This window comes from Lissotriton vulgaris, chromosome 1_1, assembly GCF_964263255.1.
Source record: "Lissotriton vulgaris chromosome 1_1, aLisVul1.2, whole genome shotgun sequence".
Lineage (NCBI taxonomy): Eukaryota > Metazoa > Chordata > Amphibia > Caudata > Salamandridae > Lissotriton > Lissotriton vulgaris.
In genome coordinates this window covers 37,949,392-37,977,126 of record NC_141685.1, presented here as the reverse complement: position 1 = coordinate 37,977,126, position 27,735 = coordinate 37,949,392, and the positions used below count along the sequence as shown (strand labels likewise).

At 43.0% G+C, this 27,735-nt stretch overlaps 1 protein-coding gene across 1 annotated transcript in view; it reads right to left on the bottom strand.

Moving 5' to 3' along the window:
* The window catches only part of LOC147737098 (uncharacterized), a 249,972-nt gene that overhangs the window by 206,089 nt on the left and 16,148 nt on the right, over positions 1-27,735 (bottom strand). The window contains 1 exon segment of the mRNA XM_086922826.1: positions 24,446-25,362. Coding sequence (XP_086778952.1) covers positions 24,446-25,362 — 917 coding nt within the window.

The following is a 27,735-nucleotide window of genomic DNA, read 5'->3' as shown; positions in this document are numbered from 1 at the left end:
CCCAGTTTCAGAACCTGGCTGTATGCAAATTAGTCTGTTCCTGTCCCAGTGCATGATGGGAACAGGGCAAACCAAACTACAAAAGCCAATTCTTACACTGGGAAGGAAACAAGCTCCCGGGGACCGGTTTCTGGCATTACAGCCGTCTTCGGCCCGGTTTGCTTGAATCCTGATGGTGCAATGAGCAAGGGACTCATGTCTGAGTATACCCTTCCACGCTTAGGGTGGACAAAAATATTTACAACAAGGGGTGGTGAGGGACAGAGTCTCTGAATTAAGCAGAAAACTCTCACCCAGTCAAGAGATCTGGGCTAGATCCAACACCGTTTTTTAGCTCACTGCACCATCCCAGTTTCAGAACCTGGCTGTATGCAAATTAGTCTGTTCCTGTCCCAGTGCATGATGGGAACAGGGCAAACCAAACTACAAAAGCCAATTTGTTGGCACAGAGGGTCTTGACTTCTTCTAGTACCACCCTTTCAAACGCTAGTACTTGAGGGGGCACACTGTGCAGAGGAGGGTTAAATGTAGACCGATTCTTCAGCCCCGTATTGATAAGATCTTGTTCATTTTCAGGCTGTTTTTATCTTTAAAGAAATGGTGCAAACAAACCTTGCGGAAAAAATGTGCTAGTTCACAATGTATTGTGAAATCATCTCCACTATTAGTTGTCACAAAACCCAGGCCCCTGTTCAGGACTGCGATCTCATTTTGTGTCAGTACCCTCTTACTCAAGTTGACTATCAAATCTTGTTGCATTGTCCCTCCCTCTACTCCTGATTCTGGCCTTGTTTGGTTTTGGAGCGGGTCTCAATCTGGTTGGGTACTTCCGGAGGTTGGTTCCAATGGACCTGTGTTTGATAATTCTGTTGGTTCCAACATCGGCCCCTTGATCTGCCTTGGCCTGCCCCTAAAAAAGGCTGGTGAGGAAATTCCGGTTGATATGACTGCCAAGGGCCTGGTGGTTGAAAATGAGGAGGAAAACCCCATGGGGTCGGTGGCCACCAATGTTGATAAGCTGGGCCACTGTATCCTCTCCTAAAAGATCTCCTCCACCCGCCTCTATACTTTTGACAATTATTAACTGTGAGATCAGAATCACTTGAATCCCATCCAAACTACTCCCAGAGTATGTAGAGCCCAGGCGTTTACCCCTGTTGTTAAAGGTAGGTGCCACATAATCGTCACTGGTGTAAGGATACACCACCTCATGCTTGAACTTTGCCAAATCCTTTTTGAATTTATCAATTTTGGATTTAAGAATGGAATCTTTAAGATCTTTGTTGGCTTTGTTGGATTCTTCTTGATTTTTCTTGAAGATAATGCTAGTGACCTTGGTCTTTATCTGGGCTTCCATCACCTGTATTTCCATCAAAATAGCATCAGCTATCCTCTTGGCAGTGCATATAATTAAAAGTAACCAGTCCCTGATACACCCCCCAGGCTATTAGGGACCAATGCTTGCGAATTGCTTTGTCCTGCAAAAAGTAGCCTGGATGCATTGGTCACAATCAATCCTGGAGGTGCGCAATTACCGCGCAAATACTTCGCCATAATGGCACCATGTATGACGGTGAGTGAGTGGGATTTCTTCAGGGTGGTAACCGAATCCCAGTCATCAGCTGCAGATGTAGATGGACTGATAAAGTTGTCTAATATACTAGGAGTATTATCAAGTATACTCTGATAGGTGGCATCATCAAATGCCAAACCGCTGAACTCCGCCATGATCAGACGACGTCTTGATCAGCAAGATTGGAACAGGATAAAAACTTCTAGTCACAAATAGAAGGAAGACAGGATATAGAGATCAACTGGCTCTTACTTTTAGAGAACCAGGACAGAACACAATACACCCACGTGTGTGTACTTGTCCGGTAACAAATAATGTGAAATAAAAGACCCGCAGCCATCAGCTGCACACAATTGCCACAAACACAAATCCTCTATGAAGTAAGGGTCAAGGGGAACATATTTAAAGACCTACAGCAGATTGAATCCCCCAATCCTCTACTTAATAACAACAAAACAATCTGGTGTATCGATAAGTTACTGGCATGATGTTTATACCTGTCCATAGTGGAACAGTTGCGCCTCACGCGCAAAAATTTGCCAAACGGTAAATTGTCCCTTAAAGACTTGGGATGTTGGCTGTCATATTGCAGTAGTGATTTACATGCCATTGATTTACGGAATAGTTCACTTGCCAGACTAGTAGGGGTTGCATAGATTCCTTGGACCCTATTATGAGGGCCACTTGATTCCCATATAGACACTGTTCGTCCCAATGTTTTAGTTCCACTCTAGTGGTGGGCACATTAAACTTTGTCTTATGGAGATGGATCGAAGATCTATCAGCTGCAGATGCTAGAAGGATAGACAACTGCTAAACCGCGCTGGCGTGGTACAACTATCGAGTTTCTGGGTTCTTCCAAGTGTGCTAAATTTGGAAATTACAGTTTACGATATGATGAGGTCAATGAGTGGCTTATCCTCAGAATAGGAGTATCATACTGTAGTTGGCAAAAGGCCCCTTTTCTATGTTTATCACCATGCAAATGTGTGTATGCACTCTTAGGAATTATTAACAGCAAAATATCGACATGGATTACCTAGGGGTAGGCAGGCAACATTAAGACATCAAGATAGGGCCACATTAGCACAAAGTTTTTGGACCTCGCTTTTTCAAATAAATATCTTAATAAATATCTTTTTATTTCTGGAAGCTCGATATTGGGCAATTACAGTGCACGACATGACGACGATATTGAGCAGTCTGTGTTTCAAACTAGAAATAGGAGTAACAGACTGAATGTGGCAAAATGAATTACAGCTTGTGTTTATCAACATACAAATGCCTAAATGTGACCTTAAGAATTGGCAACAGTAAGAATTTCTGCTTCTGCCGTTTGCAATAGGGTTATGAACATTTAGATTTCTTCTTTTAGTCTACATAAACATGACTTTTGGACTTCGTTTTGGTCCTTTACGAACCACGCACATTAGACATAGAGCGGGTATTGAAGATCTGCACTTATGATCAGTGAGGGTGTTTCGAATAATAAATGAACTACTCCTTGAATGGCGATGATGTCATTTTGTAGTTGTCTTGTTTTTTGAGACCACGTGACTGGTCTCATGTGACTCGTACTCAAAGTTAACAATGGCCGCTTGCTGGTGTTTGCTACCTTCCCCGGGCTCAGAAGACAGACTGGGACACCGACGGAAAGGTAAGCAGGGTGGATAAATTACTTAGGTCAAGTGGTTTGTAGCTTTGTGTAGCATCGCATATTTTTGGGACAGCACTTGGTAACTGGGGTGGTACCAAAACCGGCAGAATGGAGCTGTGGTTTACATATTTAACATATTCCTCAGGCCTTGTTTTTCTTTCAGTTCGGTGTAGCATTTCATATTCCTTTTACAGCTTTCTATTTTTGGATTGGGACCCAAATCGGCATAATGAAGCTGTGGTTAATATATTCTTGGGAGCTGGGTTCTCACTCACGCATGTGTTTCTGGTGATGCCGTGAGCAATGTCTGAGCTCAGTTGGCAGGTTACTTTTTCCGAGTCAATAAGGCTCCGTTTGACAAGGGAAGCGCTTTGAAATCCTCGTGACACCATTTTCCACACAATTAATCGAGCTCTTCCATTTTTACAAGACACAGGATTTAAAATCAAACCTTGTGGATGCCTTGTATATACACATTGACAGAATAGGACAGACAGTCTAGCTTGTTAGGGAGACAGGATAGAGATCACAGTGTATCAGAGATCGTCATTTAGGCAATCACTGTGGTTCATACATAGCTTTTATGTGTTTTAATGTGAATGAGAGTTTATCATCACATTCTTTTCTAGGGCGGGGTCTCCTGCACAACCTGAGTCTGTGCCAGGTGAGGTGAGGCCTAACCCTACACAGGATAGGTGAGTGTACCTACTTACAAGTTTTATATTGGAGAAGAGAGGGGACTGTGTGGTACTCAGTTCATGATTAATCTAAAGGTATAGTTGTGTTTCTTCCTCTGTAGGTGTGGGAATCCTCCATCCTGTATAGAGGTATTTGTGGTATTCACAAATGTGAACACTGTGATTATGGTTTTTTTTCACAATTTCTTTATTGTTTTATTTGTTGCAGGAGCTAATATATAAGAAGGTCCTGAAGAAAGCCGGGGCAGTGTGCTCTATTGGCTGAAACTAGTTGACCTAAGACCTGCGGCATATTTGTTAGAAACGCAGCACCTGCACTGTTTTTAAAAGGCATATGAGTGGACATTAATAAAATTGTTGGGTTCACTACTATGCTCTTTTTAAATTCTCTCACTAACACTGCACTGCAATTTTTTGTTTCAATCTGAGTACTTGGGACTACAGGCTTTTAGTCATCTAACATTGTCGTGTAAGATGTTCTGACTCTCTGGGTCACAATCTCAGATCACGGTATCATCCCCTGAGTTAATGGGGTGATGTGACAGGGAAGCTAGGATTCCAAATGATGACACTGGCCACGAAGGGCAGTTGATGGAAATCCTTCTTTCATCTTCCCTGAATAGGGTTGTGCGTATTTCTTAGGTTGTTTAAATTTGAATTCGACTTGTCTGTAAGTACCAACATTTTCTTTCTATGTTTCCTCTCTCCTTTGGTTTTTTAGATATCATAGACCACCAGATTGTTTTGTTGGTATTACTATATTGAATTGTTAAGAGGAACAGGGGATGAAGGAGAAGGAAGTATAGGAGAAGAACGGTGCACAGGAGATGTGGCAGAGTCCTTCTTCTTGGTAGGTACTACAGTGGGTGTTGTATTTGCCTTCCTCTTCTTGTGTGGTATGGTGGATACAGCACCTGTCTTTGGATCAATGTAGATCTTCTTTTGCAGAGGATCAGGTTGATAAAGTTCTTATCCTTGTGTAACCTTTGCCGGCGCCGATTTTTTCGGATCCAAACGAGGTTGCTGCTTGTCTTTAGCCTTAGGAGGTGTTACAGTGTCCTTTGGCGTAGTTTTCGGCACCGAAGGTGTTGTTTTCGGTGTGGTAGGCTATTTCGAGCGCTTGGGTGCATCCGAATCAGACCTAGTCGGTTTCGATACCGAAGGAGATGGCTTCGGAGTGGAAGCTGGTCTCGTCGGCTTCGAGGCTTCAGATGCTGGCTTCGCACCTTTGTCTTTAGAAGTCAAAGGAGCAGAGACTACTTTCGGTTTCGTTGCCGATGGAGCTGGTGGGATCGGCACGTGCGGCTTGCTCGGAAGGCTTACTTATTTTCTTCGGAGCCGGGCTCGATGGCGGGGCTTTCGAAGTGATTTTTCGGTCTTGACTGGGCCCCGGAGGCGGAGTGTTGACCTTTGCCTTCGGTTTGGGTGCTGTGTGTGGTGCAGGGGCAGTAGTACTCATGCACTGACCCAATGTATGGAGTCATCCGAGTCGTCTGCCTCGATTTGGAGATCATCGGAATCCTCTTCAGGAACGAGCGGTACCTCCTCGTCGAAGATATCCACCGATTCCAGAGCTGATCTCTGCATGTCGTGTCGACGGGCTCTCTGATCTCGGATGGTTTTCTTGGATCGAAAGGACGCGCAGGCTGTACTGCTGAATTCGTCGTGTTCTGGCGATAAGCACAGGTTACAGACCTCGTGGTGGTCACTGCATGGAAACTTTGCTTCACACACAGGGCATTTCTTGAATGGCATCCTTTCCATGAGGTGTGGGCCTCACGGCGTGGATAGGCCCAACGGCCTGCGTCGATGAGCGGACCTCGATTGTCAGACTTTAATGGTAGACCAAAAACTCTTTGATATCAAAGATAGTTTGGCTGTCTTACAGGACTTAAATGAAATAAGAAGAAAACAAAGTAACGTGTTCCTGAAGCCAACCACCACTGAAGAGAAACGGACCGTCCCAGCAAGGCCTTTCTGGATCCCAATGCTTGGTGATCTGGTCAGAGAAAAGATCGTGGACAAGAAGGAATTTGGGCATTCTTACTGACAACCCGTACCTGTCCTAGCAATCCACGGATCAAGAACAGTATTACTGCCGCCCCTTGCTGGAAAAAAGGAGAGCAGGTTCGTGTCTATCAACTTGGTCAAACCACCTCATGTGGCCGATCATAAGCAGTAGGCCAAGTGGACTCCGCCAATGTAGCAGACGCCCAGCTCTGGCTCCTATCCAAGAGATTCAAACTGAGAGACTCATCACCTTTGAAGAATCTGCAGTGCGAAATGAAGGACTAAGCAACAAAGCTATGGCACTTGTACCTCTTGAAACCCAAATAACAGTTAGTCAAGAAACGCCTGTCTACAATGAAGTAGCATCTGACTGCACAAATGTTACAAGTAATCCTGAGGTTCCAGCGAGTTCAACGAATCCCGATGCAATCCCAACAATTGACAGAACTGCCTCTGGCTATTTCATTAACTTTGATACATTTTCCGAGGATCCAAGCGAACCTAAAACTGCGCCAGTAAAAAGATCTTTGAAAGAACAAGCAACAGACCTTTTTCATCACCTGGAAAAGACTTATTTGGTTTCACCATGGATTGAACTTTGGATTGTGTTGGGTGTGCTTTTTATTCTACTTTGGTTGACTCTGGTAATTACTTTGGGAATGCTGATAAATGGAAGATATGTCACAATGGACACAGCAAGTAAGAACATCAACTTACTTCTCAAGCCACACAAATCATCTCATCGTGAACAAAGAGACTTGTCATCAGTGAACATCACAGCGGGTCCTATACCAGGGAGTATAGCTTGGGACAGAACTAATTATGACATGTTTGGCCCGTCAGAGCTGTTGAAGATTCCACACCAGTTCAAGATTTCCTTGAATGACTTTGTTTCATCTAGTAAATTTTCTGATGATTGGGACTTCGAGACTGTTAATAATATGATGTCGGACTTTACAAATCATGAATACTTAGAAAGTTCATCAGATTATGAACACATGTATTGTTATAATCACTATGGTCATCATTTCTTGCACAAATATGCAAATCCTAGAAATTTATTAATGTATAACCAATGGGAACATTGTCCTACGCCACCAAAGGGTAGCTCAAAAACGTTTTTTAGAAAATGTCCGTACTTTTCAGAGTTCAATGTATCCAATCCGGAATCATTTCACTAAAAAAATGTAAACAAAAACAGGAATGAAAAGTATGTTAACAAATACCAAGCAAATTTATTCTCCAGCCTTTTATGCTCAACTGTCTTCACTAGGTTTTTAATCTTGGAAAGACAATATTGAGACAAAAACTGTCTGGGGCACAAAAGATTGGCAAGTGCAGGGGATAGAAGCTTTATTTAGAGCCTGCATCATGTGAGAAGTTAGCCTGGTATATGATGTTCACTATTTTAGTGAGCACCTTGCACCAGTCCAAACAACCCTTATGCTGATGGTTTAAAGTCAACCTTATAGACCAGCTATCCTAGTGGTAGCATGAACAAAAGCAGTCTTAGGCTAAACTCAAGAGGGCATTGAAGCCAGCTGTTTTACCATATGCAAACCTTTTAATACCAAATGAAAGGACACCACACAGGTTATATATTCAAAATATATATGTATTTATTTCTAAACAAATCCCCTTAACTCTTTATGAGCACAGGAGCACAAGCGTATAACAAGACACTTAATATAGCATACAAAAGTTGCACAAATATGGATAGGCCCTGGTGGCCCCTAAAACCATATATTAAAATAGTGGTATAAGAACCACGTCACAAACAATGGTAAGGCCTAGGGCCTTGGGAATCGCTGGGGCTACACTGGACTAACAGCAGTTAGGGAGCAGGAGGCCCACAGGATGCGGGTGCAGTGTCTAAATGCACATGGGTGCACCTATAGAAGTCAATGGGTGCGTAAAGTTAGAAAGTTGCAGATTTGGAAGTCTTCCGGCTGGACTAGAACTTAACCACTTAAAACTAGGACACTAGGGATGTAAATCTCTACAGGAGCACCACAGTACTCGCGTTACCTCACCCACAGGAAGCAGGTGCATAGGTGTCAAAGTGTGTCGGGTTTCGTCGTGGAGTTCTATGGAGCCTTGGAGAAAAGGTGCTGCAGGCGACCAGGAGAGAAGAGTCCGTTTGGATCTATGGGTTGATCGAAGATGTAGAGTACCTGAAAGAAAAGGGGGCAGAGTCTGGGTCACTAGCCAGTGACCAGGAAGGAACCAGGAAGGAACCAGGTGATGTCGGGTTGCTATCAGGTGATGTCGTGAAGCTTGTCTCCGCTGCCACGTGGACCAGGAGGTGTCAACGACGACCAGGTGGTGGACACAAACTGTCCCACGAAGGCTCTCGCTGTCGGCGGTGTTGGTTCTCGATTCGGAGTCAACAGGCCTTGGCAAATGCAACCCACGCAGGATTCGAAGATGGCTTCTGGATCAGACCAGCAAGGTCTGATGGGCTGCTCTTTTTCAGGGGAGCAAGGGCCAGTCTGGAGCAACCAGACAAGCATTGAAAATTCGAAGGCTCGTCGTCACAGAGGCCACTAGCCAACGGGCAAGTGACCGGACAGACGTATCGAGCAGGAAAATGCAAAAGGGCTCCACGCAGCACTCGGTGAGTGTGGAGAGGGGATCTTCGGTGCAAAAGCTGCTCGGGGCTGGGGCTTCTCAATCCCCAATGCACAGCTTTGAGGGTGCCTCAGAAGCTGCACAGAAAGCACTTAGCTGGCTTTCAAAGATGGCCGGTCCCACGTCTCACGTCTCCTCCACGGGTCTCAGCTTTGCTGTGGCTGTGGATCGGGCTGTTGGATGTCTGGAAGTCGGTTCTTGTCAGGCTCTGAGGTTCTTTGGTTTCCGACATCGCCTTATGCGGCCGCCATTTTGTGTCCTGTCACCATTTTGTGTTGCCCTCACTCAGGCGAAGCGGCGAACTGAGTGTTTTTGCCTTTTCCAGCTGCTATGTGTCTTTCTGTTAAAAAGTAATCCCCTGCCCTGGTTTAGGAAACCGATGTCAGGGTCTGTCCAAGTCCACTAATCAATTTCTAGGCTGATTGATCCCTGTCTTGACTTACTGTTTGGCTTTCCCAATTCCTCCCTTACTTTATCTTATCCGACTGGCCTTCGCTATTCTCTTCTTGTATTCTCATTACACAACTATCCTTTGAGGCACACGAATACGTCCCGCCACCTGCAAATTGGATTGTAGGCACTAGCACTGATTAACTTGTGGGGAGGGGTAACACACAGGGCCTGAAAGAAGGGCGTATTTGGGACACTTGATAGCTTGTTTTCCAACTTTTCCTATTGGTTACCATTGTATGTATTGGGAGTATATGTTGTAAATATGTGTGCTATAAAAGCTTGTGCGCCACAAAGTGGCAGTCTCCTGAGAACCTACTCTGTACTTCTGGGACAACTGTGCTCAGCTGCAGCTAATAAACCTGTTTTTTTACGCCTAACGGAGTGTCTCGTGTCTCCGTCCGACAAGGCAGGTGAACCCGGAGATTTTAGGCATGCCCTGCGCCGTCAGACCCATAAGGCCCGGTTTTTCAGCTCTGTTGTTTGAGCTCCGGCGGGAGCAACGATAAAGCAAACCGTTGAGCGCTTGATGGTGCCTGCTTGCACAGGGTGGTCCCTCCTTGACCACAAAGGAGATTCCTCAGTCTTCTACGTCGAGTAGGATGTCGAAGGGTCCAGAGTTCCGTTTCAAAGTTTCAGTCAGGATTATCTAAAGTCTATGTACACAGCTCCTACCTTTATTCCAAATCAAGGGGCTGGATTACCTGCTAGGTCCCTCCTACGGGTGGGACCCAGGAAGGGGGTGGCTACACCCCTTTCCCTTTGTCCAGTTTCGCGCCAGAGCTGGGGCTGGAGTGCCCCAGCACCGGTTTGAACTGGGCTATGCATGGGCCACCTTGTGTGCCCCAGGCAGTGTCTGGTTTCATTCAGCCCTCCCTGCCCCAATCCACTATCTCCTGTCTGGGGTGGTGCTAGCACCTCTCTGTGACAGGAAACCTATTGTCCAGGCCTCCCCTGCCAGAGTTTCGGTCAGCAGCAGGAGGCCAGACTTGTGTCTGTGGCAGCAGCGTCCATTTTGTGATGCTGAGGCTCTGGTTAACTTTAACCGGGATTAAGGTTAGTAACATGTCTTCTCCCTCTAGAAGGGTGGAATGCTACCCCCGTTGCCAGAACTGGCGAGGGGGTAGTATTCCAAAGCGTATGACACCTTACACGACATGTTTTGATAAAGCCAAACCAAAGATAGCATCTAATCGCGAGGATTATAATGCACTTAAGAGTATATGGTATGGCAATATCCCAGAACAGCTATAAGGACATGGATTCGAAAGCTGCAGACAGGCTCAGCTCATGCTAGAGCACCATCTCACATAAACCCAAGCACTCTGCCTCCAGGATTGTTAAGGCCGGCCATAGGAGTGACTTATAGGTGTATATGTGTCCAGATATAAGGTTAGACATAGGTATACAATATCTAAGCAAGGGGTGATTACACGACCTTGCCCCATCTGAGTGATCAGCCAGTTATGTCAGTTTGGATGGCCAGCCAGGGGTGGCAAAAGATATGCTGCAGCCCCTGGTAGGCCTTGGATGCACTTATGCCCTGGATACCTATAGTACTCTGTACAGGGGCTCATAAGGTGACCCAATCCCAATTGGTGATGTACCTAAAATACATGGTTGTGAATTTAGAGAGAGAACAGCAGGGCTGTGGGTCTGATTAGCAGGCCCACAGCCACATTAAGTCAAAAATAAGTGAAGCAAAAAGCAAAAAATAATGGGGTGACCATAGGATAGCAGACCCTACTCTCCTACACATCGTCCCTGAGCAAATTATGTTTTTGAATGACACTGTCCAACAGATGTCTTATCTTGGGTTAGCCAAGATAAAAGACTTGAACAATCCGTCTATACCTGCTCCTACACCTGCTAGTGATAACACTTCAGAGGGGGGAGTCGATGTACATACTATTTTGCATCACAACAGAACAGATCCAGATTGGAATAAATGGTTTATCTTGGCCCACAGACACAAACAACTGTCAAGATAGATTCCTGAATAAAACAATGGGGTTCACATTCATTAGGCCAGAACCAAGATATGTTCAAGGACAGCATCCAGGAATAGTAACAACATACAGTGTAGGGAAACTTTGCCTTGATTGGATACATAGATCTACACTTAAGGAAGTAAAGCAACACTTATTTTTACTTAAAGATGGCGCTGATCTTAGGGAATTGTTGCTAGGACCAAGAACATCACGTCATAAACATTTTATATATGCCGGTGTCTTTGCTGCTTATAATGAAGCATGGAAAATTACGCAAGCAGAGACTGCAGAACGAATACGAGAAATTGATCGTATTCATTTTGAGAAATCTCTCTCTGTGGTTGACAATGGGTTAACAACTCTGTGGTCCAGGATATATTCTTTATGTAGCATAGTGTCTTCTGCCATAGACATCATGGAACAGGACTCGGTCATGTTGCAACATGGTCAGTCGCAATTACGTTTTATCATGCTATTAGGCTGGACGTTGCAAAACCTTCATTCAGGCTATGTGCTGTGACATTTAATCAATACTACGTCACTGTTTTCAGAATTCAATCTCACTGATAAACAGATCAAATTGGCACATAGGGGAGCAGACAATACGGTGCTGAGCATTGAAAAACTGGAAAGATTGCCATTTTACTGTCGCTGAAAAGCCAGTTATGGAATGGATTATACATGGAACAATCACTCTGCCTGTTACAATTTTCTATTTTCAATATTGCCTACAACATATACCAGTAGGCACATATAAAAGGTTGGGTAAATAATACATCAAGACATCCAGGGAATTGCCGTACACATACAGATGTTGGAGTGGGGGTAGTGAAGTGCTTCTTAGCGGGGAAAATTGTAAAAATGTACCAAGCGGTTCACTCCTATTTCAGGGCATAAACGGGGCCTGCAATAGTTCCTTTAAAAACTTATCCTGCCACCTGCAAGGTTCACCAGCCGCGGTGATTGATCCAATTTTTGGACAACTCTGGAATGGGAGTTACCTTACATTGAATGATCGCAGCTGCTGTGGCATGTTGCCAGGCATACCATATCTAGTAACTGTCAGCCAGGGTCACTTGCTGTATGCAAGTATTGTTTCCTAAAACCAAGACAGCCACGAGTCGCCACTTTGGCCTTCACTGAACATCTCTTCTATACAAATTGATACTTTAAGCAGAATGAAAGCCATTCTTTTTTTTAAAAACTGTGCCACTGACCTCGGCCAAAGAAACCTATGATCTGCAAGTCGCAAGGACTTCTGCAGACTTACATGCCCTCTTAACTACAAATTGCCCTATAGGTTTCTCAGAAATGTTAAGTCGTATCTTAAACATGTCGGATACGAGTGGTATTGTACATGTATTTAAGACCGTATTTTCTGGACTGTTAGCACCTTTAGAAGCAGTCCTAGTAATATTTCCAAACTTTGTGCACTCTGTGTTTGGCGGATTGCCTCTCATTTTGGAACTCGCTGCAGGAATACTATTTTTGCTCCTATTGCTGCGATATGGCAAGTCATTTCACAAACGACACCTAGTTCTCCATGGAGAAAACTCTACTAGCAACGAAGTGTCGTGAGCGCATCGTCCAAATGTTGGGACTACCTCGTCTAAGAGAATTAAATACCACATGGTTTCTGTCATTCAGACCAATTTGGCAAGATTGCATCCTACCTGTTCTATGCTGCCTGCTATGCGGAGAAGAATGTGTGTTAGACACATGTCTCACACTCCCATCAGTCATGCCAACGGATGTTGATACTTTGGTTGAACCAGTAACGGCCCATGCACTGTGTTGTCCCCAGCGGCTACTGATTCTGATAACTGCATTCATTGAGATCTCACAGACGCAAAATGCTACTGCTGTAATTCATGAATTTTTATCTTGTGTTCTGATTAACTTGGACATATTATATTTGTCAATCTGTAACTTGGAAGATGTTTTTTTTTTTATAAAACCGAATAAAGTTTGTTGATAATAATCACTAGGGGATTCATTTTCAGGGTAGCATGGTATCCCTCACAATAACTCTAGGAGTCACAGTCCACACAATATACATGCTTTGTTCCCCCTACTTACAACCTTACATGTACCCCCAATCACCTGCCCAAACCTCTCCCTGCTGATGCCAATGTGGTCCTCCGTCATCCCACAGACCATATTTTTGGCCCCTTTGAAACTGCCCATACAATAAAAATGCTGCAGTTGTAAATACATATCAACTACCATTTGTTGTGTTTGAAACATTTTATTAAATAATAAAACCTAATAAACATAAGCTGATTTTTAAAGCAAAACAAAACGTCAGTTGCCATACACATAAGACACAAAAGTAGTACATAAAAATCAACATACTGTAACACAGCAAAGTTTTGTAGAGCATAATTCCTAATTTAGGGCAATCTTTAAAGTTCAACAATAGAAATGTACATAAAGAACAGGAAAGGAAACAAAGAAGGTAGGATACAGTGATTTCATTAATGCAACTGTTACTTGCGCTGACTTAGAGCGCCTTTTAAAACTTTTTAAATCGTTTTTTGTTGTTTTGGTGCATTATTGCTACTGCGCGCTGATTGCTAGCGCTTCAGATAGCTGTTCTAGTGCTGTATTGTACCTTCTGCGTGCTGATTGCTAGCGCTGGTTTCATTTGTGTGTCACTGCCTACCTGACGGTACATCTTTTTTCCTGCTCTCCTCATTTTCACCACCTGAGGCGGAAAGCCGGGTGTTCTCCTGCTCCTGACTTTCGTATCTTTTCCTTACCTCTTTTCCCCGTCTTGCTGGGTGGCATCAGCATCGCAGTGGATTTTCTGGCTCATTTCCCCATACCTGCCCGGCTGACTAGGGGCCGCAAGGTATCCTGGGACCAGTAGGCTAGTAGGCTGCATTCTGTATTCAGCGGCCATCTTAGGAGGATTTCTGGCACGCTGGTCGGCGGACCAGTGGTGCGGTCTTCCTCACCTTCGTCGGATTTTTTATAAATTTAGAGGCCCTCATCTCCGCGCAGCAGACGCGCGGTGCGGGTGCACCTACTATCGCGCCAAAGGAGTGCCTAAGGTAAGCCCGTCTGCGCCCGTCAGCATCCCATAGGCGGACGGGTGCGGGCGGAGCTTCATCCTTTTTGGTCTTAGGCCTCTTACAGCATGCGCACATACACTTCTGAGGAGCTTCTTTCCTTAAGAGGAAAGTCTAGTAATTGCTACAGATTCTTCCCCGGAAGACATGTCTGTAAAAAACGTTGTTCGGCTTGCGGATGGGGTACGGGTGGCCCTCCTGTGTCATCTCCTCGTGACTAGCCCATAGTTCTGTCTTGTCTTCTTCTTAATACTAGGTCCCTTACTAGACACTCCCTGGACATTTACAATCTCTTGGCCGACACAAACCCTCTGTGTCTCTTTCTTACAGAGACTTGATTGGGTGAATGTTCGGGACCCGACCTAGCGTCAGCCATTCCCCACAGCTATGCTATCTTCAGGAAAGATAGGGCTCAGGGCAGAGGAGGCGGCTTAGCCCTAATAGTCGATAAACGTTTTCCCTGCACTATCATTTCCACCGACGATATTGCGGGCTGTGAATCCCTGGGGTTTTCTCTCTCCTTATCCCCTCATCAAACTTGGGCTGGGCTTCTAGTTTACAGACCCCCGGGACCCCTAGGCTCTTTTTTTTTAAGAGCTTTACACAGCTGTGACAGCTCTGTGCCTTAAAACGGACCAGTGTCTGCTGCTGGGGGACTTCAACATACACATGGACTCAGGCACTGATGCTGATACCATCAAGGTATTAGACGTTAGCACCCCATTGGGTTTGGTCCCTTTCATCACTACTCCCACACATAACAAAGGACACACCCTGGACCAAGTGTTTTCCACCACCTCCATTGCTGTGTTTCCCCCCAAACCCGTTTTATGGTCGGACCACTATCTTGTTAAGTTCCAGATCTCTTTGGCCAATAAACATCCATCCCGACTTTTAGAATGCTCGCGTCAAACATCGAGAGCCTTCAATCGAGTATCCCCGGATATGTTGGTGCAAGCTCTCTCTTCCCACCCCTGCCAGCTGACTGGCAGCCTCGAAGCCTATCTAGACCTCCTACAAAGCTGGCTGGTTGAGAGATTTGACGAACTAGCTCCCACTACTACCTCACGTAAAAACTGTAAACGGGCTTCTGCCCCGTGGTTTACAGCTTCTCTTGCGGATATGCGGCGTAGCTGTAAGAAAGCGGAATGAGTCTGGCGCGGTTACTATGATCCTTCGGACAAGAATGTATATAGGGAGTCCATCAAGCTCTATCACTGCAGCATCACTTTAGAAAAGAAAGCATATCTCGCTAAAAGAATTGAGGCCGCAGCTATTGCCAGCAAGGAAATCTTCCTTATTGTTAAGGAATTTACTGTACCTAGCTCTGTTCTGCCCACGCACCATCACTCTGAACCCTGGGTGTCTCAACTGGCCAAATTCTTCATTTCTAAAATCAAGACCATTCCTTTCCCCCTACCACTTTAACAACTCCGTCTGAAATAGGTGCCCCTTCCTCTATGTTCCTTTCTGATGATGGTTCTTTTCTGGCCAACTTTTCCCCTCTTTCGTCGACTTCTTCTCTAGATCTGATTTCTAAACTCAAATCTGGCTCACCTCTGGATCCTTGTCCTGCAAAGTGCCTGGGAAAAATGGCCCCAGTGATCAATGATCTTATCAACCCGGTGCTCAACTGTTCAATGAGCACGGGCGTGGTCCCTCAGGCCTGGAAGCATGCCCTGATCCTACCGCTTTTGAAGAAGCCTAATCTAGACCCTTTGCTGCACGCTAACTACAGGCCTATCTCCCTCCTCCCGGCTTTGGCTAAAGTTGTGGAGAAGCACGTCCACGCCTCTCTTTCAAACTTCCTGGGAAACAATAACATTTTGCATGATACCCAGTCGGGTTTCCGTGCCAATATGAGTACGGAGACGGCATTATTGGAGGTCACTGATGCCATCAGAGAGGTGCTGGACGCAGGAGGCAAGGCCATGTTGGTAATGTTGGACCTGGCGGCGGCCTTCGACACCGTTCCCCGCGACGGTCACCTTCTCAGATTAAGGGAGATCGGGCTGCGGGGAGCGGTGTTCCATTGGTTTAAGTCCTTCCTAGCTGGCCGCCGCCAAACGGTCTGGGCCCCCCCCTTCTCGGCCGAGATGCCGCCATTGGAGGTAGGGGTGCCCCAGGGCTCTGTTTTGAGCCCTACTTTGTTTAACATCTATTTGGCACCCCTGGCGGCTCTGGCGGAGTCTTTCGGCGCCCAGATCGTGTCCTACGCTGACGACACCCAGCTTCTCTTCACCGGTCAGAAGGGTGCAGACTTCGATGGCGGGCAGATCACAGGCTGTCTGGGGGCTGTCTTCAAGTGGTTTGAACAACATAGCCTTAAATGCAACTCCGATAAATCGGAGCTGCTGTTTTTCGGCTGTCCTTCTGACCCCAGATGGCAATCTTGGTGGCCGCCGGCCATGTTTCCCCCCACGGCTGCCTCCCCCATGGCCAAGAATCTGGGAGTGCAGATCGATGATGGCCTCACGATGAAACCCCAGATCTTGGGCCTCGTCGGCAAGTGTTTCAGCATCATCAAGATGCTTAGGAAATTTCTTCCGATGCTTTCTCTCTGTCACTGGAAAGTGACTGTTCAGGCTTTGATAGGTCCGCGCCTGGATTACTCCAACGTTCTCTACCTGGGCCTGCCGGAGGTTCTCCTCTCTCGCCTGCAGGTTGTGCAGAATGCTGCTGCCAGAGCCATTTTTGGCTTTCACAGCAGAACAAGCGCAACGGCATTAATAAAAAAACTTCACTGGCTTCCCATCAAAAAAAGCGTGGCCTTTAAGGCTCTCACACTGACCTTTAAGGCTCTCCATGGCGAAGGAGCAAAATACATCAGAAACCGACTGGATTTCTACCTGCCTTCGAGGACTCTGAGGTCAGCTTCTCTGGCCTTGGCACATGTTCCATCTATCAGAAGAGCCCGAATTGGTGGTCGTTCCTTCCGCTATCTTGCTCCTAAACTTTGGAAATCTTTCCCTGTCTCCCTGAGATTGAACACTAATCTTCTGGGTTTCAGGAGGGAGCTAAAGTCCTGGCCCTTTGTCCAATAGTCTTATGTTCGGTCTGTCCGCCCCTGCTGCTCCTCGGAGTAGCTGAGCATTATATAAAACCAACTTAACATAACATAACATAATGCTTCCTACATATAGAAAAACAAAAATACTAATTATTTTGCTGAGGCAATAAAGTCCTCACATTATAATACTAAGAGAAATATATTGAACAATGAACATTTCATATGTAATTAGAATTCAATTTGAATATTGTATCCTCCTCAGCATTATTTGACTCATGATTACATCCTGAATGCTTTCTGGAAAGGAACCACCTCATGGGGTTCAAAATCACATCTTTTCCAACAATAGGATTCAAATGATAAACTTGAATTTCAATTCAATTTATTGATTTAGGCCATTTTAGAGATCAACAATTTGAAATATATACAAAATCCATACACTTTTGTAAAATTGTCTTCTAAACTTGAATTCCATCCACTTTTTGATTAAACTCTCCCCATTCCAGCAAGCATCATAAGACCACTTGTTATCTTCCCAATTAGTGATAATGTTTCGGCTGGCAACAACAATAAATATGTTTAGAATTTAACCTCCGAAAGCAAAAACATGCCATTTCTGAATCATGGTGCACAATAAAATGTAGGAACACAAGGGCATATTTTGGTGTAGCATTTATTAAGGTTTGACCAGACTTGAAACTAGAATTCCTGATTTTTTGGACATTTAAATGTCATATTTTTGATAGAGTTCTATTAGACCCAGCACAAGCTCACCGAAAAATAGAAGATGACTGAATTGTACTTAGAGAAAATGTGCTGATAAGTAATCTATTGATGTAAAATACAGTGGTCAGGCAATGCCTGTGCATCTAATCTATTCAGATTTAAACTCCATAGTGTGTTCAATAAATTGACTGAGCATAATACTTAAAGGTCCATCTCTCAGATCAGTTCTAGTACAGTTTTAGTTGCGATAACACTAATAGAGATCATTGATAAATAGATTTTAAAAGCCATGGGTGGAATCGATCCTTAGTCTAAATCTAGATTATTGTCTGCAATAGAAACCAGTACAAACAGATCAAATCTAAAATCATTGAATATGTTTATTATAATGGTTTAGAGTAAACCCAGAAGACACACATTTTTCCTGAAACTCAGAAAATGTATCTAAAGATTATGATTACATCCTATTTTATGTCCAGAGACTGCTTTAGCTGCTTTCCTGTTTAAGTGACATTTGCAATTATATTTAACACAACATTAACGCTGGATGTCAGAAATTCTGTCTTTAAGTATTGTGTAAGAGTTATGTGTGATGGTTTTTATTTGATCTGAAGCAACACTAACACTAAATAAGTACATGCACCGGTTATCATCCAACTAACATTATTAGCAAACTTAATTTGGAGGGAATTGAGAAAAATGGCCTCATGTTTTATTGTTAAAAACATACACTGGTTCAGTGATTCACAGAATTTGCAAATGCTAAACCCCTTTTTGAAATGTACTAATCCCAATTAACAATTCAGAATTTGGAAGGGGAATGTTAATAGTTTCCCTTCTGAATATTTAATACATTGTTAAGGAATATATTGAGCTTTGAAACCATATGTGGACTGAAAAACAGTAACAGGAGGTAGTAACCCAAGGGGACATTTGTGAATCTGAAAGTAAAATGGGGTGCATTAAAAATGCCTTATTTAAAAGCTATCACAGACAAAGTGGTGTGCAGACTCTACAAGCAACCACTTTTAACCAAATGGATTATTAGTACATGAATCTCAGTATTTCCTAAATTGCTGAAATTTAGTCTCAAATATTTTTGTAATGTTGTGTAAATATTTGTTCCTGTTAGTTCCCCTTTCAATATTGTCATGAAATGTACCTATTCTTTTTGTCAAACATATTGAAATATCTTTATCACAATTTTTGGGGCATTCTAAAAAGTGTTTTCACTCTCTAACTTGAAGCTTCCTAAGAAAAATACTGACGCCAGTTCCTGGTTTCTCCTAGATCATTTAGCTTTCTCACTAAAACAAGCACAATATTGATTTGAGAGAGGTGGTTATTGTAGTCATAGGCACTGGGTTAGTTTAGAAAAGACCAATTCCTTAATCTTTACAAATAATACTTGGAAAAGTTTATGTTCAATAATTTCAGATAATTTACTGATAAAGATATCAGATAAAGATCCCCTAATTTCTTATGCCTTGTGGTATCAAAAATATGATAGAATTAACAGACTTCTCTTCTAGATAAATCCAGGTATGAGAAGGTATTAAATGAGAGTATCAACTTTCTGTTATTTTAACACATTTTCTCAGTGCACAGAGTATTTTCCCTACATAGATCACAACATTTCATGCAATGGTATGTGCTTGAACGAACAATGAAGGTGTAAAAATGCATTTCTACCACAATCAGGAAACCCTTGGGTCTCTGACGATTACTGTTGCAAATGAAGACCTAGCTAAGATGAAATATCCCTTTAAAAGGACGATTTCCCTCACCCAACATAGTTGGCATGCTTCCTTATTGGGAATCTCTTTGCACCATGAAACAACCCACTCACTAAGAGGGAGGAGTTCAGGCATATTTTGTTATAGAGAAAGGTATATTAAATATCACAATAATGAGCTCAGGGTAGTGGGGGCAGCAGAGTGAAAATTAAAACTTGCTAAAGGGTATTTGGTTTTCATTATTTGTACGCCCCTGGGCCAGGATTAAAAACAGGACACTTTGGGAGAAATATATATGCACTGTTAGAGTCAATAAGAGGTCAACATGTTTCAGCCTATTAACCCTCCAAAGAGGTGTTTGCAGCATTCTTCAGGACTTAATCAAAAGTTCTGCCGCTCAATGTACTCAATCAATAACAAGCATTGTCATAGCCAATAGGTCTCGCCTTTGGGACCTCATAAGTGTTTAGCCATGCACATTCAGTAACAATATGAAATAATTACTATTAAAAAAAAGAAGACTATAAACTAATTAAGCTAGACGTGACTTTATAACTGTTTAGTCAAACGTTTCTGGAGGTTTAGTATATATAAACAACTCCTTTTTTCTATGGCGTCATATAAAATTGATGCTCTAAATTTTGGTAAGAGTGCACAACGTCAAAAAATTCAATACTGCTTTTATATCAATTTACTTTTGAAAGCTTGAAGTGAAAGACAATTCTATGGGTGGCATTTGGTTATGAGTAGGCGCTATTGACTATTTCTGGATGACAATGTAATTACCATTTTTTGTATAAGATGTGTTAAAAGTATGGGTAGGGAAAATGGCTATTTTGGCCAAAGGCTGCCCTTTCTATATGCTTGCAAGTTTAATTTGTAAACAGAATCACAATTTGTTATGTGGTACACTGTAATGTTGGATTCATCTGTTTTACCCTTCTGATAAGCAAGGGATGACGATGAACCGTTTTTTCGTCCCTGGTTTTAAATGGATTCAGGTTGGAACAGAAGAGGTTTTGGTTGACTTTGCCTCAGATAATGGTTGTTTCCCGCATGCTGCTTTCATGCGACTTAAATCCCTTCAATGGAAGAGGCGGCTGCATGCCTGCATATATGGCCAGATCAGTACTTGGCTGTTTCGGTTCTCCAGTGGGGCTAGAATAGAAGCTGTTAAGGGCAGGGGCTTAGCTTCCCATTGGTGCAGCAGGTGCAGTGGCACCAGGTCCCAGATGCCTTAAAGGCCCACTGAACCCTGATAACTACTGTTTGTCACAGTTCAAACAGAGGCCTGAGGGGCCCACAGAACAATGATTATTGTTTTTTTCCACAGTCCAAATAAAGGGCAGGGGTCACATTTCCTTTCTTGCCTTGGGGCCCAGGGCACACTGGCTAGGCCACTGGTTAAGGATGCAGTCGGGAAGAGGTGGCGAGACAGGTGGATTATCTAAACAGCTCGACGATGGCACCATGCCTGGGTATTAAAGTATTCATTACAATTAAAGACTTAAGCAGGAATAGATATCATAATATAGGAATGCCTATGTACAAATGCAGCTCGATTAGCGGCAGCCTTTAACTTCTCACTTATCACCTTTCCTAATTTACAGTTTTATATTAGATGCAGACATAAATCGTGACCTATGAATATGTTTATCTATCTTTAGGTTCAAATGACCCATCTTTTCCATATGCAAGTATCAGACAGGTCGGAAACGCCTAATGGCTTTAAACTTGATAAAGCCACATTAATCACTGGTCTTGAAATACAAATGGCAGCATTAGGCACACAGAGGTGTATTCTATGTAATCTCATTATGTTCAGGGTACAGGAGAGTATTTAGGGCATAAAGCACTTTGACAAAAAACATTGCCGCCACCGTAGGAATTCAATCTTCCTTGCCCTACCTTAGTATACAAGTAGTGCCACATTCTTTGTATACCTGAATTAAATAGGCACACAAAATAGTACAGTATTTAAAGGCCCAGTTCAGAATTACATGGAAGGTGCACTGTCCCAGACTACACAACGGTGCAGTTTTCAGTGGGTGCTATCATCCCACACAGGGGGGAGCACACCAGATTATGCTGGAAAAAACATGTGGTGCCCCAACATAGGCGCAGTTGTAAACCACCAGTCTGTTAACATAGTAAAGCGTCTGGCAGCTATTAAATGAGGTGGCACGTTTCCCCTGCAGGTGGTTGGGGTCTGTCACTATCCTGTCAGGTGGGGGGTATACAATCAGTGCGCCTCCTGACTGCTTGTTTGCCTGTTCGCCCGTGTCAATAATACAGTGCAGTCCTTGGAGGAGTAGTCAATTTGTATTCATGAAAGACACTTGTGTTTCTCGGATGTGTAATCCCCAGATGATGCCTGAACTGTTCCCCAATGGGCTATTTGTACATCGTATTGAATTGTATGGTCTTATGAGGACTGTTAATAATAATAAAAAAGATTTAGTGAGTGTTTATTGCCCTCTATGTCACTCTACTTCTAAGCACCTAATACAGCTTGTAAGGTGCTTTTTGTCATCTGCTCACTTACATTATGCTTATTATGCTTAATTTAAATAGTGCACAATTTAGGCGTTTGTGTCTGCCTACAACGTGGACCTGATACAAATAGCAGTACCTACAAGGTGGATGGTACAATTCAACAAGAGTCTAAGATACTCCAGCACAGATGACTTTGCATCAACATTACGGGGCATCAGTCTTGATGGCAAGCCAACTTAAAACTTATCAATATTGTATACATTATTATAAGAGACTATACTTGCCTCTTGGATACAACTTTACAACGGAATTTTATTAATTTGTGTACAGTTGTGTGTATACAATAAAACAACCTCCCCACCATAATTGATCTGTCTTTTCGTCTTTTTGGGATCTGGATTAGCATGCTACTCGCCGAAAAGCACTTCATCAGGGGTAGCAAGCGCTATATAAATGCAAAACCTTCCCTCTTCTATCCCCCCACATTCTTTATTAACCCAACTAACAGGCCAACATGTCCAGCTCTCATATACATTTTATATTTCCCTATACTAATTCACCACTAATCATTTTTGGATCCTAGAGTAGTGTGCTACTCGCCGAAAAAGCGCTTCAAAGTTCGTATGGGGTAGTAAGTGTTATGTAAATCTAAATACATTACAATTACTGTTTACATCGGTCTGCACTAACACGAGGATAGAAGTAGAGTGGGGATTGAGTTTATCTGCCCAGAACAAAGCATACTACAGAAAGTGTGTGAACAGTCTATATGTCGTGCGCCTGGCAGAGAAAAACACAACAGAGGTGGGAAGAAGGTAGGTAATCTGATGGTCTGACCTATGTGGAAAGAGGCAATCACTTTGGGCAGAAAATAGGGCTTACACGGAGGACTACTTTGTTCGGATGGACAGCAAGAAAGGGAGGTCTGGAAGATAAGCCTGAATCTCACTCATCCTGCAAGCAGAGGTGATGGCAAGCAAAAAAGCAGTCTTCTAAGGAGGCGAAGAGGACAATTATGTAGGCGCTCAAAGGGAGCACACATAAGATAAGTGAGGTCAACTCCCACTAGGGCATTACGAAAGGAGAAGGAGAAAAGAGATGAGTAATGCACTTCAGAAATCTGTTAATAATAGGAGCGAAGGCCATGCTCAAGAGCTCGGGGTACCAGACTTGGGACTGATCGCGTTTGATCTTCTTCAGCAATCTTGGCAGAAGTGGTACACGAGGCCGCATGATCCTCCGACATGGGATGAAATCACCACAAACTGCATGACCCTTACGCACTCCGCTGCTTGCGGAACTCCGCGTAGACCGCCAGAGTTTTTTTGTCACTTTGCGGAGTTCCTCACTGAGGAACTCCGCATAGGCTTAATCTTATCATGAAAAAATAGATATCAGTCATATGTTAAGAAACAAGGGTGAGTAGAAACCTTTTGGGTGAAGTAAAATATAAGACATTATTATTGTGATTTTTTGGGCAATTAGTTGATTTTTGCAAGCACTAACACTTCCCTGTGTAAAGTAAAGACCTTGAGAGTTTTGTAATTTTCAGATACTCAAATTGTGGATTCTGTTGCAATGAAAAATATTTCCAGGCCTGACATTTCTTTGGAGGTTGCATGCGGCAGCCTACGTTATCCTGCAAGAGTTTCTTGGTGAATTCTATTGCAACTACAATATGTGCTCTCTCATGTAAAGTCATGTTGTTAGAAGCTTTTCTGCAACTCAATATACGCCTTACTTTTCACCTGGTGTGGATGCATTTCTCATGTTTAGTGATATCTCCTTTCTGAGTATAACGTTTCTGGCTTTCCCCTCCTGTATATGGCTTTAGTCCAGTGTGAATTCTCTCATGTGAAATGACATTGTATTCAAGACTAAACCTTATCTGACATTCAGAACACACATAAGGCTTTTTTCCCCCGTGTGAGTTCGTTCATGTCAAGTGAGAAGTAATTTGTACCCAAAACATTGCTTGCATTTCGAGCACTCATAAGGTTTTTCCCCAGAGTGAGATCGCTCATAAAGCATAACACTGTCTTTCAGATTCAACCTTTTATGGCATAAGGATTTTTCTAATGTGGAGTTTCTCATGGTGAAATAGCGTTTTTTCTGCAGCTTTTTTGGCATTCAGAGCACTTATAAGGTTTTTCATCAGTATGGAGTCGCTTATGGTTAGTGAGGCTGTGCCTATCAAATAGGAATTTCTGGCATTCACAGAAATTTGTAATGTTTTTCCCCTGTGTGCGTCTGCTCATGTAGAGTGAGATTGAGTTTAAAATGTATGCTTTTCTGGCATTCAGAGAACTGATTATTTTGATGGTGTGTTTTCTTATGGCCCTTGTAACCATCTCTACCTCTGAATCTTTTCTGACATTTAGAGCACTGATAATTTTTTTTCTCCAGTGTGGATTTTCACATGTTCAGTGAGATGAGATTTTTGTCTGAAACATTTTTGGCATTCGGAGCACTGATAAGGTTTTTCCCCAGTGTGGGTTCTTATATGCTGAGTGAGACGGCTTTTTACACTGAAATATATCTGGCATTCGGAGCACTGATAAGGTTTTTCCCCAGTGTGGATTCTTATATGCTTAGTGAGACTATTTTTGTACATGAAACATTTCTGGCATTCAGAGCACTGGTAAGGTTTTTCCCTAGTGTGGATTCTTATATGCTCAGTGAGATCGCTTTTTTGACTGAAACATATCTGGCATTCAGAGCACTGATACGGTTTTTCCCCAGTGTGAATTCTTATATACTCAGTGAGATTGCTTTTACGACTGAAACATATCTGGCATTCAGAGCACTGATAAGGTTTTTCCCCAGTGTGGATTCTTATATGCTCAGTGAGATTGCTTTTTTGACTGAAACATTTGTGGCATTCAGAGCACTGATAAGGTTTTTCCCCAGTGTGGGTTCTTATATGCTGAGTGAGACTGCTTTTTTCACTGAAACATTTGTCGCATTCAGTGCACCGATAACGTTTTACCCAAGTGTGGGTCCTTGTATGTTTAGTGAGTCTCATTTTGTCACTGAAACATCTCTGGCATTCAGAGCACTGATAAGGTTTTTCCCCAGTGTGGGATCTCACATGTGCAGTTAGAAGTGATTTAAGTTTGAAATCTTTTGGGCATTCGGAGCACTGATAAGGTTTTTCCCCAGTGTGGGTTCTTATATGCAGCATGAGATGTCTTTTTTCATTGAAACATTTCTGGCATTCAGAGCACTGATAAAGTTTTTCCACAGAGTGGGTTAACTCATGTCGATATAGACTCGGTTTGATACTAAACCTTTTCTGACATTCATAGCACTGAAAAAGTTTTTCCCCAGTGTGGATTCTCATATGCTCAGTGAGATAAGATTTACGCCTGAAACTTTTGTGGCATACTTTGCACGGAGAGTGTTTTCCCCCAGTGTGGATTCTCATATGCTCAGTGAGATAAGATTTACGCCTTAAATTTTTTTGGCATATTTTGCACTGAGAGTGGTTTTCCCCTGTGTGCATTCTGTCAAATTCTGTGAGATAAGATTTATGGCTGTTTCTTTTTGGGCACAGGTAACTTTTTTCCCTAACTTCGGTTATTTTGCCTCGATTTTAGAGTCGGGCTTGTTTAGATAATGTTCAGCACTTATCTCTAAAAGAAATTGTGTGTAATCTTCTCAACACTTGAATGGAACAAAAAATGTCGGGAAGCAGTCCTGTAACACCTGTTGAAATTTTTCTAACAGATAAGAGTCTTTAGGTAATAGCCTCTCCGGCATCAACTTAATTTGTGACTAAAGTTTTTCTCAAATCTATTTGTATAGGTTCTTAGCAATGCAGTATTAAGGTGTTAGTCTGATATTTAATGATTAAACTGATAAGCACCTTTTTGCACTGGCGTAATGGCAGTAACTGAGGGCGTTAGAACGTGCAGAGTACTATTGTGGATCATTAGTCGCAGAACATCAGTTCCTTCTACCCTTTCTATGTTTGGGGTAAGGTTAAGGTTTGTAGTTCTGAGGATGAGGATTTATTTACATTAGATATAGCGCAACGGTGCTCCTTTAATCCATTTTTATATTTAACAGTTTTAGATATCACTCCTGCACAACAGATAATGTTGAGGCGATTTACATAGAATTACAGAACAGTACACAATAAAAAGAAAACAATCTGAGATGGTCATGAACACAATAAAGTGGTGAATTTTTAAGGTTTTCGCAAGAGTGAGCAGAGTGGGTCGAGGTGTTATATCCCGAGGCAGATAGTCTCAAACTTGCATAACTGGTTAAAAACGGTTGTTGAACAAAGGTGATTTTCCAATCTTTTGGTTGTTAACGTGTCAGCTTCGGAGTCTCCTTTCAGCGCCTTTTCTTTGATGGGATCCAGAAGAAGCCTTTAGTTGTAACTTTCTTTTATGTAGTGTGTGCTTTCTCTCTAGAATTACATGATGCTTCAGATGAACGTTATTCTGTCATGCTGAGGCAATTTGTCTTTCTGATAATATTTCAGATGAGGATGCTGAAGCGGTCTTTCTACATTATTTCTGATGCTGTGTGCACAGATATGGCTCTGCTCTGGGTTAATGAAATGCAAAATTAGAGACTTCACTTACAGGTATAGTACTTTCCTCGCCACACTTAGATTTTTGGAAATTGTTTAAACGTAGAATGCTGGATGTCCTTCAGTTTTTCAAAATAATCCTTCTTATGGCACTGACATTCAATTGCTTAGTGCTAAATCTTGCTTTCTTCGTCCGTAATTTCAATCACTTATATTATTAAAATTAAATAGTTAATACATGTACATTTCTAAAAATATAATTTACAAGCCAAATCAATGCAGAATTTTGAATATGCTGAGCTGTTTTTCAGACAGAGCAGAGTGTAGAATGGTAGCCTGGGAGTACTTGGATGTAGGAATGAGGTTTTGTAGAATATTCAACATTTTATTAAGCTCACAAAGGATACATGTACCCTATGGAGTTGCAACATAGAATCCCAAAGGCAGATATGAAAGTCATATGGACTGGCACCAAACAGATATTTAAAAAATATATACTATTAATTAATTTGTAATGCAGATTTCTGGGAAGGGAATGACTCATCCACAGACAACAGGCGTTTTCCCCTGCCCTGAGTTACCACCTACTTTGGCCTCTGCCTCAAGCAAATCTATTGTGTGCTGTGAGGACTATGCCTAGACCTATCCCTCAACTATGGTCCAGAGTGTGAATCAAGGGCAATGAAATTAAGGCGTACTTTCATGTGTTCATTTTATTCCACCTGATCATTAGTTGTTAGGTTTTTCTGCACCTGGATTTACTGGGCGCAGAAAACTAGGACACAATCTTTTTCCAGACAGAAAACTTAGACTGAAAAGACGCATAAGACTCTGGGTGCAGGAGAAGCAGCTAAGACTTATGCTGTTTTTTTTCACTAACTGGGGGAAACACACAATTCTTCCCTCTGTTGGTGTTCACAGTTGTTGTCGGCCTGTGATTCGGTGTTGAGTGCAGAGCGTATCGATTAGAGCCGAGGGGCCGAGCAAAGGAGGAGTTGACGAGCAAGCGGAGCGGAGCCTGGGACGACTGCCAGGGTTTGTTTTGTGACCGGTTCCCGCTTCACCCGCGTCCTGGTATACGGGCCCTTTAGGTTCTACAGATCTGCGATGGAGGCAGGAATGGCCGCTGCCAGCACC